The sequence below is a fragment of the Gigantopelta aegis genome, chromosome 12, assembly GCF_016097555.1.
Source record: "Gigantopelta aegis isolate Gae_Host chromosome 12, Gae_host_genome, whole genome shotgun sequence".
In the NCBI taxonomy this organism is placed as follows: domain Eukaryota; kingdom Metazoa; phylum Mollusca; class Gastropoda; order Neomphalida; family Peltospiridae; genus Gigantopelta; species Gigantopelta aegis.
In genome coordinates, this window is record NC_054710.1 from 38,022,937 (window position 1) to 38,038,077 (window position 15,141).

The following is a 15,141-nucleotide window of genomic DNA, read 5'->3' on the forward strand; positions in this document are numbered from 1 at the left end:
ATGAATACAATTCAGCTACTATTAATAGAGTTTAGTCACAATATTGGATACACTACTGTATGGTTGGGCTTTACCATGGAGTATCAAATATTACAACATATATCAACACTGTTCAACCTGCATGATTATGCATATACCTGGAACTATTATACAGATAATATAATATTTCCAGTTCATTTGTTGAAAGTGGAAAATATTAACTAAATGAATGGTTATCATTTATAGTTACTTTTTTTCAGCTGAAATAAACGGTTACACTTCACATATGCAATGAAGAATGGGGGGGGGGGGGGGGGGGGGGGGGGGTGATATTTCTCTCGACACATATTTCATTAACATTGTAAACATTGATGTTACAGCTTGTTAATGATTATAACTATATTTTCAACTGGAAATGTAAATGTTTCTTTTAAATATTATGCAATCATTTATATCTACATCGGTTAGTAAATTTTTAATGATGTAGATGGTGATAAATAATGGGATGATCAGTTTATTACATGTTGATTTATTTATTACAGTGTATTTGATATATCACAAAATAATTCAAATATATTAACTTTAATTGAAGACATTGTTCATGGTACATATTTCAAATTTTCAAATTTGTTTCTGTTAAATTTTAAATTCACAACCTACACTCATTCCTACAAGTATATAAATGCCATTTTATGATTATACATAACATAACTTACTGTTGTATGCTATGCAATCATTTATATGTGAATATGTATTAAAAATGTTCCAATGATATGATTGGTGATACAGAAATGGGCGAGTCGTTTCTTAAATGTTTTTCAATTGATTTGAGTGAGTTCGAAATTTCACACAATAGTTCAATTTTTGTTTGTTCTAATTGTATGATTTTTTCATGATACAACTTCTCATTTTCCAATTTCTCTGTCTTCAATTTCAAAATGTCCTCACAGAATTCATTATTTGAAAAAGTAATTTGCAACATTGTAATGTACTTAATACAGTATGAATTACAAGTGTTTTATGACTGCATGAATTATCAAAAGAGTGAATAAGCATAAAATAAGCAACATCAAAAATTGACATTTTATATTGAATATTGAAATATATTAATATATGACATACAGTTAATGTTGCAATGGTAAGTAAGCCATTGATTTCATCTTCTAATACACTATATACTTGTAAATGAAGAATTGTGAAATTCAAGCAACAATAGAAAGGACTACTTGATTCAAGCTCTATTACAATTTCTGAAGGCATGTAATGATATATAAAATATAATAATAAACATGATGTCATTCCTTTATCATAATTATACGTTTAATAACATACCCATTGTCCTTTTATTCTTTTTTCCGCTTGAAATATGTGGAACATTTGATTCTGTAGTTGGGTCTCCTGAAAATCAAAATTTCCATCAGTTCTTAATGTATGTAATTTAATATTGAATATAACGAATTATATACTTGTTGCATACATATAATTATGTATATGAACATTACACACTGATAACATGTGTCATATGAAAAATTGTATGTAACCTGTATCTATATATTGTAATAATCAATATCATCAATTGCAATACACAAGTATGCAATGGACATTATAATTATAATCATTACCAATTCATAAATAAGAAATTAAGTGACTTTTCTATATATTTGTAAAAAGTAAAATGTCAATTGACATGACATATCACTTAAAAGTATGCAACAAATTCTATGTATTATATTTGAAAACCAAATAATTACCTAATGTATTATCTTCATAGCTGGGCCCGGATTCACAAATGTACACTGTTGTTTCTATATATAAAAGTAATGATAACAATATTAATGTTAATAAATGTAACAGTGTACAAATCAATCAAAACGACAATATTATCACTGATAAATATTACTGTAATGGCAATTAATAATAGTCATTAATAATAGTAATTGACAATAATACTAATGACTGAAACAAAATGATGATGACAATGATAATGCTAATGATATTGATGATAATAATAACAATAATAATAAAAATAATAGAAATGATATCAATATTTATATCAATAATGACAGTAATAACAATATATATATCAATAATATTTATATCAATAATAATAATAATAATCATAATAATAATAATAATAATAGTCAGTATTAGTAATATAAAAACATAACAAAAGCAATAACAACAACATTGTACAACATGGTATCAATTACCTTCCACACTGTCATTGTTGTTGATGTCTGATGGAACAGCTGCAAAGAAATTAATGTAATAAATGAGTACAATATGTTTTTTGGTGTTAATATCATTAGTCAAAGTCTATGAATTAAGTGATTTTGTTGTTATTATTACTATTAATATGACTGTGTGTTCAAAATACCAATGATGCATCATTTGCAGCTAGTGTTATACAAAAATCTAAAATGACTGCTATGCAATAGATTGGTGTAAAAGATTATTATCTTTATTTTGTAATTGTCATGAAAATTGACTGAAGGTAAAGTATAACAAACAATTACACAAATTTGTGACAAGTAATGATACCTTGCACTGATGGAACACTTTCTTCACTTGTATCGACAGCACCAGGAATTCCTGATATTGCGGTTGGTGAAAGTGTCTGTAAAATCTGTAAAATGACATTTTGAAGACACTAATAGTACTAATTTTGTACACAAGTGTGTAAATATCTGTCTTCATTTCTTTCTCCATATGTCTGTCTGTCTTTCTGTCTATCTCTCTCTTTCTTTCTATGTCTTCTTATCTTTATCTTTATATATCTAACATTGATATATAGGTACGTATATATTTATATACATGTGTTTGTATGTGTGTGTGTATATGTATGTGTATGTATGTGTCTCATACTGTGTGTATATGTGAGTTTGTGTATGCACATGTATCTGCATATTTATTTGTAATAACACTCACTGACAACTCCCATTGCTTAAATATGACTTCCAATGGTGGACCACCACCAGTTTCTCTCATTGATTTCAATGGATTGCTCTCTTTCTTTTTAACAATGCTTAAGCTGTCGTGCCATTTTTTTTTAACTTCTTCTACAGACCTTCCTGCAGTACTGACAGCGTTGATCCTAAGGAAAGAAAAATTCATTAAAATTTCAAAATTTTAAGAACATTAAAAAAGTAAGACATGAAATATTTCAATATGATTTATTGTATTTCACTGTATACCTGAATAACACATCTAAATTGTGTGTATTTGTCACTGAAATCCATATCACACCTTATCCATTCATTGCATATGCATACATGCCTGTCTATGTCTGTATGCGTGTGTGTATGAAAGAGAGATACAGAGTGGGTATGTATAAATACAGAGAGTGAGAGAGAAAAAGAGAAAGAAATTGAGTTTAATTCACTCTTGTATGTACTTTAAGTTATAAATATAGTTATAATACAAATGTTTGTAATCAGTTTGTAATCAGTTGCTCGAGAATAATAATTAGGAGTAGAAAAAAACAACAACACATATACAAAAATGTATATATATATATATATTTAAATGCGGACACTTCTACTAGTTAGGCGCGGATACCATGGGGGGTGCTGGGAATGCACACCCTCCCCCATCAAGATGTCAAGTGCCCTTTTTTTTTCAGTTTTGTTTTTTCAGAAATAGGTGCCCCTCTATTTCTTAATTTTATATTAAAAAATATACCTGCAACATTTAAAAAAAAAGAAATTTTAGTATTTAAAAAAAACAAAATATCATTATTTTTTAACTAATTAATTTATAATTTTTTTTTTTTTTTTTTTTTTTTTTTTTTTTTTTTTTTTTTTTTTTTGGTGCTCACATTTTGTCAAGCAGACATATAAGCTACTCCTACTGCCCTTTTTGTCCAACACTCCCTCCTTACAAAAATCCTGCACCCACCCATGGCCCTGCATATGACTGCATTTACTTACTTTTCTCTTATTTTCATCCATACACTCTGGTTTCTTTTCATGGGTTAATGAGGAAGAAAATTTCCCTCTGATAATGTTAATGTCGCACACCACAGCGTCTGCTAACACTTCCAATTCATTTTCATTCCAGTTGGCCTTCCTCTTTTTCGTTTCCATTGCCATGTCTGCTGTCATTTAGCTTTACTGACGTAACGCAGCGGCATAATTGCAGACGACAAGTAGAACGTGCAAAAAATATGCGTTCAACATTAACGATCGATACTAACGTTTTTGAATAGTTCTTACACGCTTTATTCTGTAGATATGAGTATGCTACAAAGTGTTAACAAAAAGTTACTGACAAAACACTACTACCGAAAGTTTACGTTGTCATGAATTATTTTATCTCATCTATATAAGAGTGATAAAAATAAAAAATTCGTAAATTAACAAGTTCTTAAGATAACAACTTTCTTACGAACACTTTCGTGAAACGCACCGTTTTTATTCTTAAGTTTTTTATTATCTTTTTTTCTTAAATTTTTTTCTTACCTTAACTTACGAAGTTTTGTGAAACGGGCCCCTGATCTAGCGGATTATTTCATATTTAAACAGCACTACAGGAAGAAATGATAAGCGACATTATCCATCCATATGACAACACAGAATAAAACTCCACCTGATATGAGTTCACTGACCACCTGTGCAAATTTCACTATGTGTAAACAGCTTGTATGGAATGTATGTTAGGAGTATATAAAAAAAATAGTCTGCACATTTACTTTGTAATTGTTGCTGTGTACAAGTACAAACTCCAATGTATTTTCAGATGGTCCAGGCAATATTACATTCAATCCATCACCACCAGCTAAAGTCATAGAAGGAGCCAACGTGACAGTAAACTGTACTGCTGACTGTGTCCCACCATGTTCATACTCTTGGACACTGGAAAATAAACCGGTCGGTTCAACCTCGTTATTAGCATTGAAGAACATCGGAAAGAAAGAAGCAGGCGTGTACATGTGTACAGCAACCAATACATTTACTTTAAAATCTGTAATTAAAACATTCAAACTGACCGTTGTCGGTAAGTATTATGTTTCACTTGTCACAAGTTAGATGTGATTTTACTTTTTTGTGAAATAATGTGCCTGTATTGACCTAGCTAGTACACCTGTGCCTTATACATAACAAACAGAACTTTACTGCTTGACACATACAGGGTATAACATTGTTAACAGTCTAATGCCTGGATTTGATACATTATGTACAGGGTTTTTTTTAGGCATTCTGTGGATCAGAAAACAGGCCTGTTCTAAAAGGAAGTGGCACTGAAAATTTCCAATTTGTTAATTAAGAATTCCCGATATATGTCTGTTCTAATAAATTAATTTAACATTGGTGTACTGCATCATTCAGTACCTTGGAAAAATATATATATTATGACTAAATTGCTCATCTCATCAGACCCAGGGGAACCATACTGGATAAATCCTTGTTGTATAGACAAACAAGAGATTTCATGCGAGCATAATTCATCCCCGCGACATCATCTTCATATTAACTCTGAATTATATTAGTAAATTAATCTCACATTTTTGTGTTTAAGAAAGAAATCATTATCTCATGGTTAATTTTGTTACGTGTTTTATGTTGTGCTTCCCGCTAAAATATTAACATAACGTGTTTTTCGGTGAGAAAAAGGTCAGTTACAGTTTTTAAAAAAACCCTGACTGTTCTAATGTGGATAAATGTTTAGTTACAGAAAAGTACATTTAAGACAAACACAAAACAAATTACTGCATAAAACGAACTGGTCATAAAGTTCTGGGTTTTTTCGTCATATATTATCAATAACTTTTTATGTATAAAATGAACTGTGCATAACCAATTAACTCTTAAAATTAACCAAATATTTTGTCAAAAATTGTGGATTCCATTGTAAATTACTGTGTATACAACAAACCGAGCATAATTTAAATTTTACTGCAATGCAGCAATCACCGCCACACCGAACGAATCAAAGAATGTTTGTGTTTACTTAGTTGAGTGATGTCAGTTAAGGGATTAAGTAAGAGAACGTTCTCACTTCAATGCCGGTGTTCACTTTTAATAAATTGATTTCGTTTGTTGCCATTTGAACAGTATCCAACAATAAGCCCGACATGTGCAACTCTCTGTCCCAATGCCTACCCCGAAATCTCTGGACTGAAAAAATATAACCATGGCTTTTTTACACTCAAAACAAAATAAATAATAATAATAATAATAAATAATAAATAATTAAAATGCCTGATCTAGGGGATTATTTCATATTTAAACAGCACTACAGGAAGAAATAATAAGCCACATTATCCATCCATATGACAACACAGAATAACACTCCACCTGATATGAGTTCACTGACCACCTCTGCAAATTTCACTATGTGTAAACAGCTTGTATGGAATGTATGTTAGGAATATATATAAAAAAATAGTCTGCACATTTACTTAGTAATTGTTGCTGTGTACAAGTACAAACTCCAGTGTATTTTCAGATGGTCCAGGCAATATTACATTCAATCCATCACCACCAGCTAAAGTCATAGAAGGAGCCAACGTGACAGTAAACTGTACTGCTGACTGTGTCCCACCATGTTCATACTCTTGGACACTGGAAAATAAACCGGTCGGTTCAGCCTCGTTATTAGCACTGAAGAACATCAGAAAGAAAGAAGCAGGCGTGTACATGTGTACAGCAAACAACACATTTACATTAAAATCTGTAATTAAAACATTCAAACTGACCGTTGTCGGTAAGTATTATGTTTCACTTGTCACAAGTTAGATGTGATTTTAGTTATTGTAATTAAAACATTCAAACTGGCTGTTGTCGGTAAGTATTATGTTTCACTTGTCACAAGCTAGACGTGATTTTACTCTTTTTTGTAAAATAATTGGCCTGTATTCAGCTAGCTAGTACGCATGTGCTTTATAAATAACAAACAACACTTTTCTTTACGGTATAACATAAAGCTAGATGGTCTGAAATGCATGTTCTTGCATTCTTCAAGTAAAGTTAATCATTACATATACTGACAAATACATTTTTAAAATGCTTTTTTTCACAATGTATAATATTTATATGAAATCATACTTTGAATATATAAATACAACTGCAAATTCCAGTTGGATTATTACTGAGTACCCAGTAACAAAGGATGAAATTACTAATTTAGTATGAAGGGCTTTGTAGTAAAACGTAACTGGACTCTGGTTTGACTCCTTTGGTGGCGTATTTTCGTCATTTCTAGAGTGACTTGAGATCGGGTTGATCCATTCGCTGAAAATGTTGAAAACTTTAAGTTCTACAATACAATTTCCTACTTTCTGCTAGTAAAATGCATCATGGCAAACATCAATATTTTAAATATGTAACGCAAACTTATACTTAACTGACAAATACAAGTAAAACAAAATATCTGGAATGCGCAATTGCTTGGCCCCACTGCAGACTGATGGCGGTGGTGTGAATGGTGATCATAGAGAGTAAAGAAGAGATACTACTACTAACTGGAAACATTTAGGGATTATAAGAAGAACAACTGATTCACTTTCCGGATTTCGGTATAAATTATGATAATAAAAGTTCAGTGCATTATTCATGATTAATTTCTTCTGTGAGTTTGTTTTGGTGTTTTTTTTAGATGTACAGTTAAATGGAACATGATGTATGGTACACCTACATTTTTAACAAAAGAAACCATGACGAGACCGGAAGTGGAGTATAAGAAACATAAATGTAACATATAAGTTATAAGCTGAATATTCAACTCATTATGCACCCCACTCCAAATGCCAGATTTAGTATTTGAGATGCATGTATTATTCTGTTTTCAGAGGAACCACTGTTTTTTTTGTCTGGGTCTTCATCTTATGCAGTGTTCAACGAGTCATTTACGTTCACCTGCACAGTCACACAGGCGGCTGGTCTTTATTATTTAGTAGATTTTTATATTAATGATGCATTAGAGTCTACGTGGGCCTCTTTGGAACAGAAAATATCTTCATGTGATATAAGGAAATCCGCACCACCAGGTTACACTGCATCCTGTGGTAGTGGAACAGACAGAAGCTCGTCCACCACTAAGAACTATACACTGAGGATTAACAGAGTTGCAGTCAGTGATGACGTGATCTGGTCGTGTAAACTGTCTAAAGCTGGAATACGCAGCCATCATTTTAGTCTGCCAGTTTACAGTGAGTTATGATGTATATATCTACACAGACGCACGCACGCACACGTATATATTCTTCAAAGAAAGTACTGGAACTCTAGTGAGAATTTAAAATTGCCAATATTGTAAAGTATAGTAGCTGTGGAGAATGGTTATATGATAATAGTGAATTAATTGGGCAAACATTACAACCGGTAGTTCAGTATAACAGTAGGTTTTATGACCACCAAAGATCTTAAAGGACGATTGGGGTCAGAAGTGAAATTTGAAAGTTGACGTTTTTTTATCAGTAGTGGGTGATATCGCCACAATGTGTCAGACATTCATTGATTCGATGAGGCAAACTGCGTATGAGTCTCCCAATGGCCATTTGAGGGAGTTGTTCCACTCCTCTTGCAGCGCCTGACCAAGATCCGCTAACGTGGTCGGCGGTCTTTGACGTTGACGCACCCTATCATGTCCCAGACGTGTTCAGTGGGGGAAGGTCTGGGTTCATTTCTGGCAATGGCATTCGATAGATGTTGTGCTGCTGGTGGAGAGCACTGACGATTCGTGCACAGTGAGCCATACGCCTAGCAAACGAGACGACAAGGCTGTCGGTATGTTGTCTTGGTAGTATTATCCAATTACCCTTCCTTGCACAATATGGAGGGGGGTTCTGTCAGTCATAGTGATACCAACACACACCATAACCGATCCACCGCCAAATCTGTCATGAAATCGCATTGTGGCATTGCGTGCCGATCATTTCCTTATCGACAGAACCGACCATGACTGTCAAGGACGTCCAAAGTGAATAGGGACTCATCTGAAAACATGACACGTGACCACCGACGAATACCCCAGTTCTGACGCTCCCTACACCATTCACGTCTGTGGGCAATGTCAAGGTAGGCACAACCCGGGGCCGTCGAGCATGAAGATGGGCTGCATGAAGATGATTTCTAATCGTCTGACACATAACTCGGACACCAGTAGCCTGATGAAGGTTTGCAACAATTTATTTGCCGTTTGAGCTTGATTTGTTAGAGCCTGGTTACGGATGAATCGATCCTGTACTCCTGTCGTTGCCCTGGGATGACCTGGACGGGGACGATCGTCAACATTTTGGGTTTGTTGGTACCTGTTCCATAGTCTGCTAATCACTTACTTTAAAACATTGAAGGTGTTGGCCACTTCACGCTGACGCACGAGCATGTCAACAGTCCGTAGACGCTCATCGCGTTGCATATGCCGCATCGCAAATTCAAATAATAAAAATGACCAAAAACAAAACAATAACAATTGTATGATCAACAGAATGAAAAAAATTAACAGAAATAATGTTCCACAGTGATTAATCGACTTTCCTAGAAATTGTCAAAATCGATAATGACATTCCATGCACGTGTACGAGGCAACTGCGTGATGCACGTGCAAACTATGGAATGTGTTTCGGTGTGTTGATAAACAGACCTGAACGTTCCTTACTAGGATGTCTGTGGTCAAAAACGTATGTTCGGTCTAATAGTTGATATTAACATTAATATTTCAGGTTTCCCTACTTTTTTTTATATATGAAGGGTCCAGTTACGGGAATAACGTGTTATGTCACACTTGTGGTATCTTGAGATAATTGAACTATGTGGAATATTTATACCTACATGTAAGTAAGCATACTTTACCAACAACCTTAATGGTCTACCATAATATATTTTTTTATTTTGTTGTCATTATGATCTTGACACGCAGAACATTTACTATATGGAGACTCGTAGGTTATTCCGTTGTTTTGTATCTTTTGGTAATATGACGTGGTTCGCAACAACTTTTATTAAATGCATTTTGAAATATATATATATTTACTTTTTTTCCATCATTCAAACATGCTTTTCTGGGGTCACAGTCCAGAAGCCTGGACAAATAAGAAGGATGCGAATTTTAAAGGTAGAGTCAACTCAAACAAGAGCCTTATATGTTGGAAAGATGCATACCCGGACCACCAACACATACTGACACTTTAACAAATGAAAAACGCGTAATTTTAGAGTTAATAAAAAAACATGATTATACCTGCTAACTGTGGGCAGCCATTTTGTTTCGTTTTTGTGACTACCGGTGGTATAGCTTGGGGCGAAGTGACGTCAGCTCCGTCCATCTCTTCTATGCACAGTGTAAACAAATGCTCTAATTTACGACAAGGCGCTTCGCTTTCATCAACCTGACTTCTAAAACAACATAAATGACTTGATAGTATAATAAACTATTTAACTAAATATATTTCAGTTTGCATCAATAGAACCAAATGGAGCTATAGTATTTTTATTTTTTTAAAAATCCAAAGAAAAAATGCATATTATTAGGCCTATTGGTAGGGTACGTTCGAGCAAAAACGACCACTCACGATACCAAAGCGATACTTTTCTTTGGGACGACGTAATTGGTCAGTTTTGTGATTTTAGATGGGAAAGTCTTCTTAACCAAGATGTTTTTGCAGAATTACTTACAGTAATAAAGCAGGACGGCTGATAATGCCCATTACGATTTGAGGGGTATCCATGCAGTTACCACACAATACCCTGTGATCTTAATAAAAGAGGCACGTCTTTTTAGTGTGTCTATCCACAGTGTCTGGGGACTACGTTTGTAACAAAGACAGTATAGCCAGATACGCTCAGTTAGGTAACATTGCTGTTGGTGATTTTAATAGTCGTACTGGAAATATCTGCCCATGTTTTATCAAATGTTGTAGAATATTTACCTGATACTGATATCATACAATGCAACAATGAAGACAAAACTATAAATCAGTTTGGTAGAAAACTCTATCTCTCTGTAAAACATGTGGGCTACGAATTTTAAATGGTAGACATCCTGGAGATAGAAATGTAAATATCACGTTTTATAATGCAAATGGCACCAACCTTATATATTATGTACTTGTAAACAATTCATGTTTTGACTTAATTCAAGAGTTTGAGTCGGGTAAATTAACTGTTTTTCGGACCATTCACCTATTTGCTTTACAATATGCTGCCCTGTTAAAGAAGACAATAATTATATATTTGATGAACAGACACATAATATTAATGTAAAATGGAATGAAGAAAACAATCAGGATATAATCGTTGAAATTGCTGAACAGATGGACAACTTGATAAATATATGTACGCTAAAAGAAACCAGTCAGGAAAACATAAATATATGTGTTGACAGATTTACAAATGAATTAATTAATAACATTATTTTACCTTTTTGCTCTGTTAAAACACAAAACTAGTGCAAAAGGTAAAGTATCATCTAAAATTAAAGGTAAAGATAAACCTTGGTTTAATGATATGTTGAAACAAAGGTACCACGAATACAGAGAAGCTATTCGAATTTTCAACGCTAATAAAACAAGTGAACTTATTCGAGTGAAAAAATTATATAAAAAATTAGAATTTAAATTGAAAAGACAACAGGGTAACATGTTAAATTATTTACGTAAATATAACCTAAAGCAATTCTACAAACATTTTAAGAAACGAAAACAAAATCACCGATCGGAGTTAAATAATGAAGACTTTTTTAACCATTTTTGTAATCTTGTTAGTAATAAACCTAATATCAACCATGAAGTAGATGATTTTTTATCGAAGTATAATGTACATACTAGTGACTCATCATTTAACGCATTAGACTAAGACATTACTGAAAAAGACATTTCTGAGGCTATATACGGGTTAAATGACTATTTTATCAATTATAAGGATGTTCTAATGCCATGTCTACTCTTGTTGTTTAATAACGTTTTTTAATCTGGTCATTTCCCGTACGCTTGGTCAGTTGGTTATATAGTTCCTGTCTTTAAAAAGGGAAATACAAACGATACAGATAATTACAGAGGTATTACTCTAGTTAGATGTTTTGGAAAACTGTTCACGTCTATCTTAAATAACAGGTTGATAGATTTTGACCAAAGACATAACGTGATTACTGATGCACAGTATGGGTTCAGAAAACAGATGTCCACTATTGATGCTATTTTCATTACTTAATAGATAGAACACTCAAGAATAGAAAACGTTTTTATTGTTGTTTTGTGGATTATAAAAAAGCTTTTGATTTTGTTAACAGGCAAAACTTATGGTTTAAGTTAATCCAACAGGGTGTCGAGGGGAAAATGATTTCTATTATACGGTCTTTATACAACGATGTCAAATATTGTGTCAAATATAATAGCGGTTTATTTCAAGGAGAAGTGTTGTCACCCATATTATTTTCTATGTATGTCAATGACTGTGAGATGCAATTACTATCAGATAATTGTCCGTCTGTTGAAATACAAATGTTAAATATATTTTTAATAATGTATGCTGATGATATGGTGCTGTTATCTGAAACATCAGAAGGACTGCAATTAATGCTAGATTCACTATCAAAGTATACCTATAAATGGGATTTAACAGTAAATACAAATAAGACTACGGTTGTTATTTTTAGAAATGGTGGCAAAGTTCGATATAATGAAAAATGGTTTTATAATGGTTACCAGTTAGAGATTGTAAATGAATTTAATTATCTTGGTATATTGTTTTTTTTTTTTTTATAACAGCAAATTTAACCGTACTCAGAAAAGAGCCGCAGAGCAAGGTCGTAAAGTATTATTCTCAATACTTGGTGTGTGTAATAAGAATTATTTTGATATTGAAACAATGTTATCTGTATTTGACACATAATAATGTTAATAGTGTTCTTAGTTACCGAGCGGAAGTGTGGGGTTTTCATCCTGCTCAAGACATTGAAAAGATCCATTTACAATTTTGTAAAAAAAATACTAGGTTTACGAAAAGGCACATGTAACGATTTTGTTTATAATGAATTAGGACGATTTCCATTGTGTATTATAAGAAAACTAAGAATCTTTAAATATTGGATAAAACTACATACTACTAATAACTCTATATTAAAAGCTATATATGAGGAAATGGAGCAATATGGAGATAATTGGTTAATGAACGTTAAAAAAGAACTTATTGCACTTTGTCTAACATATATATGGAACTTAACACATGTTGATGACAGTATTTATAATGTACTTAAAGAAAGGCTATGTGATGTGTTTAAGCAGCAATGTTATAGCAGAATAATGGCAACGTCAAAAGGAAATTTATATCAATATTTGGTAAATGAATTTAGTTTACAGACTTATCTTTAAAAAAAACATCAGACATTTGTTATTTAAAAGAAATAGCTAAAATTAGAATGTGTGCCCATAAGTTAAATATAGAATTGGGTAGATACAAAAATATTAAAAGATCTCAAAGAATATGCACACTTTGTGATAGAAATGAAATAGAAGACGAGTATTACTTTATTCTCCAATGTCTTTGATTCAATAATGTAAGAACCAAATTTATAAAACATTATTACCAAAGACATCCAAGCGTTTTTAAACTTGTTCAACTTCTAAGTACTGGTAATATTAAAGAACTTAATAACCTCGGAAAATATTTAGTACGAGCAAATAATGTAAGAAATAAATTATTGGAATAAATTGTTTTATGCTGTACAATACAGAACCTGCACCTGGTAGCATAAATGTATACTTTACCTCTGGCATATGCTCAATAATGACATAGCCAACTAATATATTAATTAGTAAAACTGATATGTTGAGTGTGTGTGTGTGTGTGTGTGTGTGTGTGTGTGTGTGTGTGTGTGTGTGTGTTTGTGTGTGTGTGTGTGTGTGTGTGTGCGCGTGTGCGCGTGTGTATGTATGTATATATTATGTATTCAATAAGGTAAATCACTCTCCACCATTATCTTGTACATTATATATTTATTTTATGTTTATGTTTGTATAATGCTGATAAGTTGTAAAAACTTAAAGTAATAAAGAATTTGAATTTGGGGACCGTCTGAATATACACCTGCCAATCAGGAACCACAGGTATAGGCCACGGAAAGAAAAGACCAATTAACCAAGAAAACACTCCGATTATTATTAATTTATGTACAAAACATAATACAGTTATTTCAACACTTTGACAATGGTGGTTTATTTTTTATTGAAAAATAATATATAATTGTTGCTGGCTTACTGGGATGGATATATATATATATATATATATATATATATATATATATATATATATACAGTAGAATCTCATTGGCTCGAACACCCAACGGTCGAACCTACCGGTATTCTCGAACCAAGAACAATGTCCCGAATTTTTCCTCTATTAAACCCTTTTATTTTGGTGCTGATTGGTCGAATACCCCTGGGGTCGAACAGTTTATTTGTCCGAACGGTAAAATTAAATATATTTAGCTCGAACGACTAAGTCTATCCGAAGAAATACAAATAATTATTTATGTACGAATTTTTCATCAACCCTTTCACGTCAGTCACAAAGTAAGTTATTATAACTTCGGAAGTGGAACGAATTAATCCTAGATCATATGCCGGCTTATCATGTTGTTTATTTAGCACCTATCAGTAATTATCTTTCTAGTACAGACAATTGTACTACGATAATCGTTAGCTGAATGAACCTTGCATGTAACACCAATCAGTTGGTGAGCCTAGGCAGGCCTCGCCGATTTACTTTAATCATTTTAATCACTACTCTACGCATGGGCGTCGGTATATTTTGTTTTTAATTTGAAATACAGGAGAGATCAATGCAATGTAGTGATTGCAACAATAACAGGTAAAGGGCCTCCACCTGTGCTTCATGCACTTTCATTTTTTTCTCAACGTTGTCAATATGTCGCAAAAGATTCTACAACATCATAATAAAGAACGATTTTTAAAATTAATAAATATTTATAAATACAGACTAGCAGTGTGTTTGTTTATTTAACAGTGATAAATAATAGTTACAAATATGTATCTCATCCGACATTTGACGGCGACTTCTTTACTCATGAGTTAATCGGACAATCTCGCTCAAGCCATTTTTACGGAAATATGCGAGGTGTTCCGATTGGTTTTTGTGTTACAGAAGCACCCGACAACGGCCGAATGCATGGTTCGAACTACCCGATGCGTCGAACAGACTTTGATGC

At 32.7% G+C, this 15,141-nt stretch overlaps 1 protein-coding gene and 1 long non-coding RNA gene across 9 annotated transcripts in view; one reads left to right on the forward strand and one right to left on the reverse strand.

Annotated features, from left to right (window-relative positions):
• LOC121386250 (hemicentin-2-like) overlaps positions 1 to 15,141 on the forward strand; it is an 89,251-nt gene that overhangs the window by 65,488 nt on the left and 8,622 nt on the right. For 6 of the 8 annotated variants that reach the window (XM_041517086.1, XM_041517093.1, XM_041517091.1 and 3 more), the window contains 3 exons: positions 4,717 to 4,974; positions 6,427 to 6,684; positions 7,769 to 8,128. In XM_041517086.1, coding sequence (XP_041373020.1) covers positions 4,717 to 4,974; positions 6,427 to 6,684; positions 7,769 to 8,128 — 876 coding nt within the window. The remainder of the gene's footprint in view (positions 1 to 4,716; positions 4,975 to 6,426; positions 6,685 to 7,768; positions 8,129 to 15,141) is intronic. The other 2 variants (XM_041517092.1, XM_041517094.1) reach the window with 2 other exon arrangements.
• Positions 318 to 2,673, reverse strand: LOC121386251. The gene is made up of 3 exons (XR_005959617.1): positions 2,521 to 2,673; positions 2,190 to 2,228; positions 318 to 1,784 (listed from the first exon to the last, which is right to left on the reverse strand). It is a non-coding gene; the product is annotated as an uncharacterized LOC121386251 (long non-coding RNA).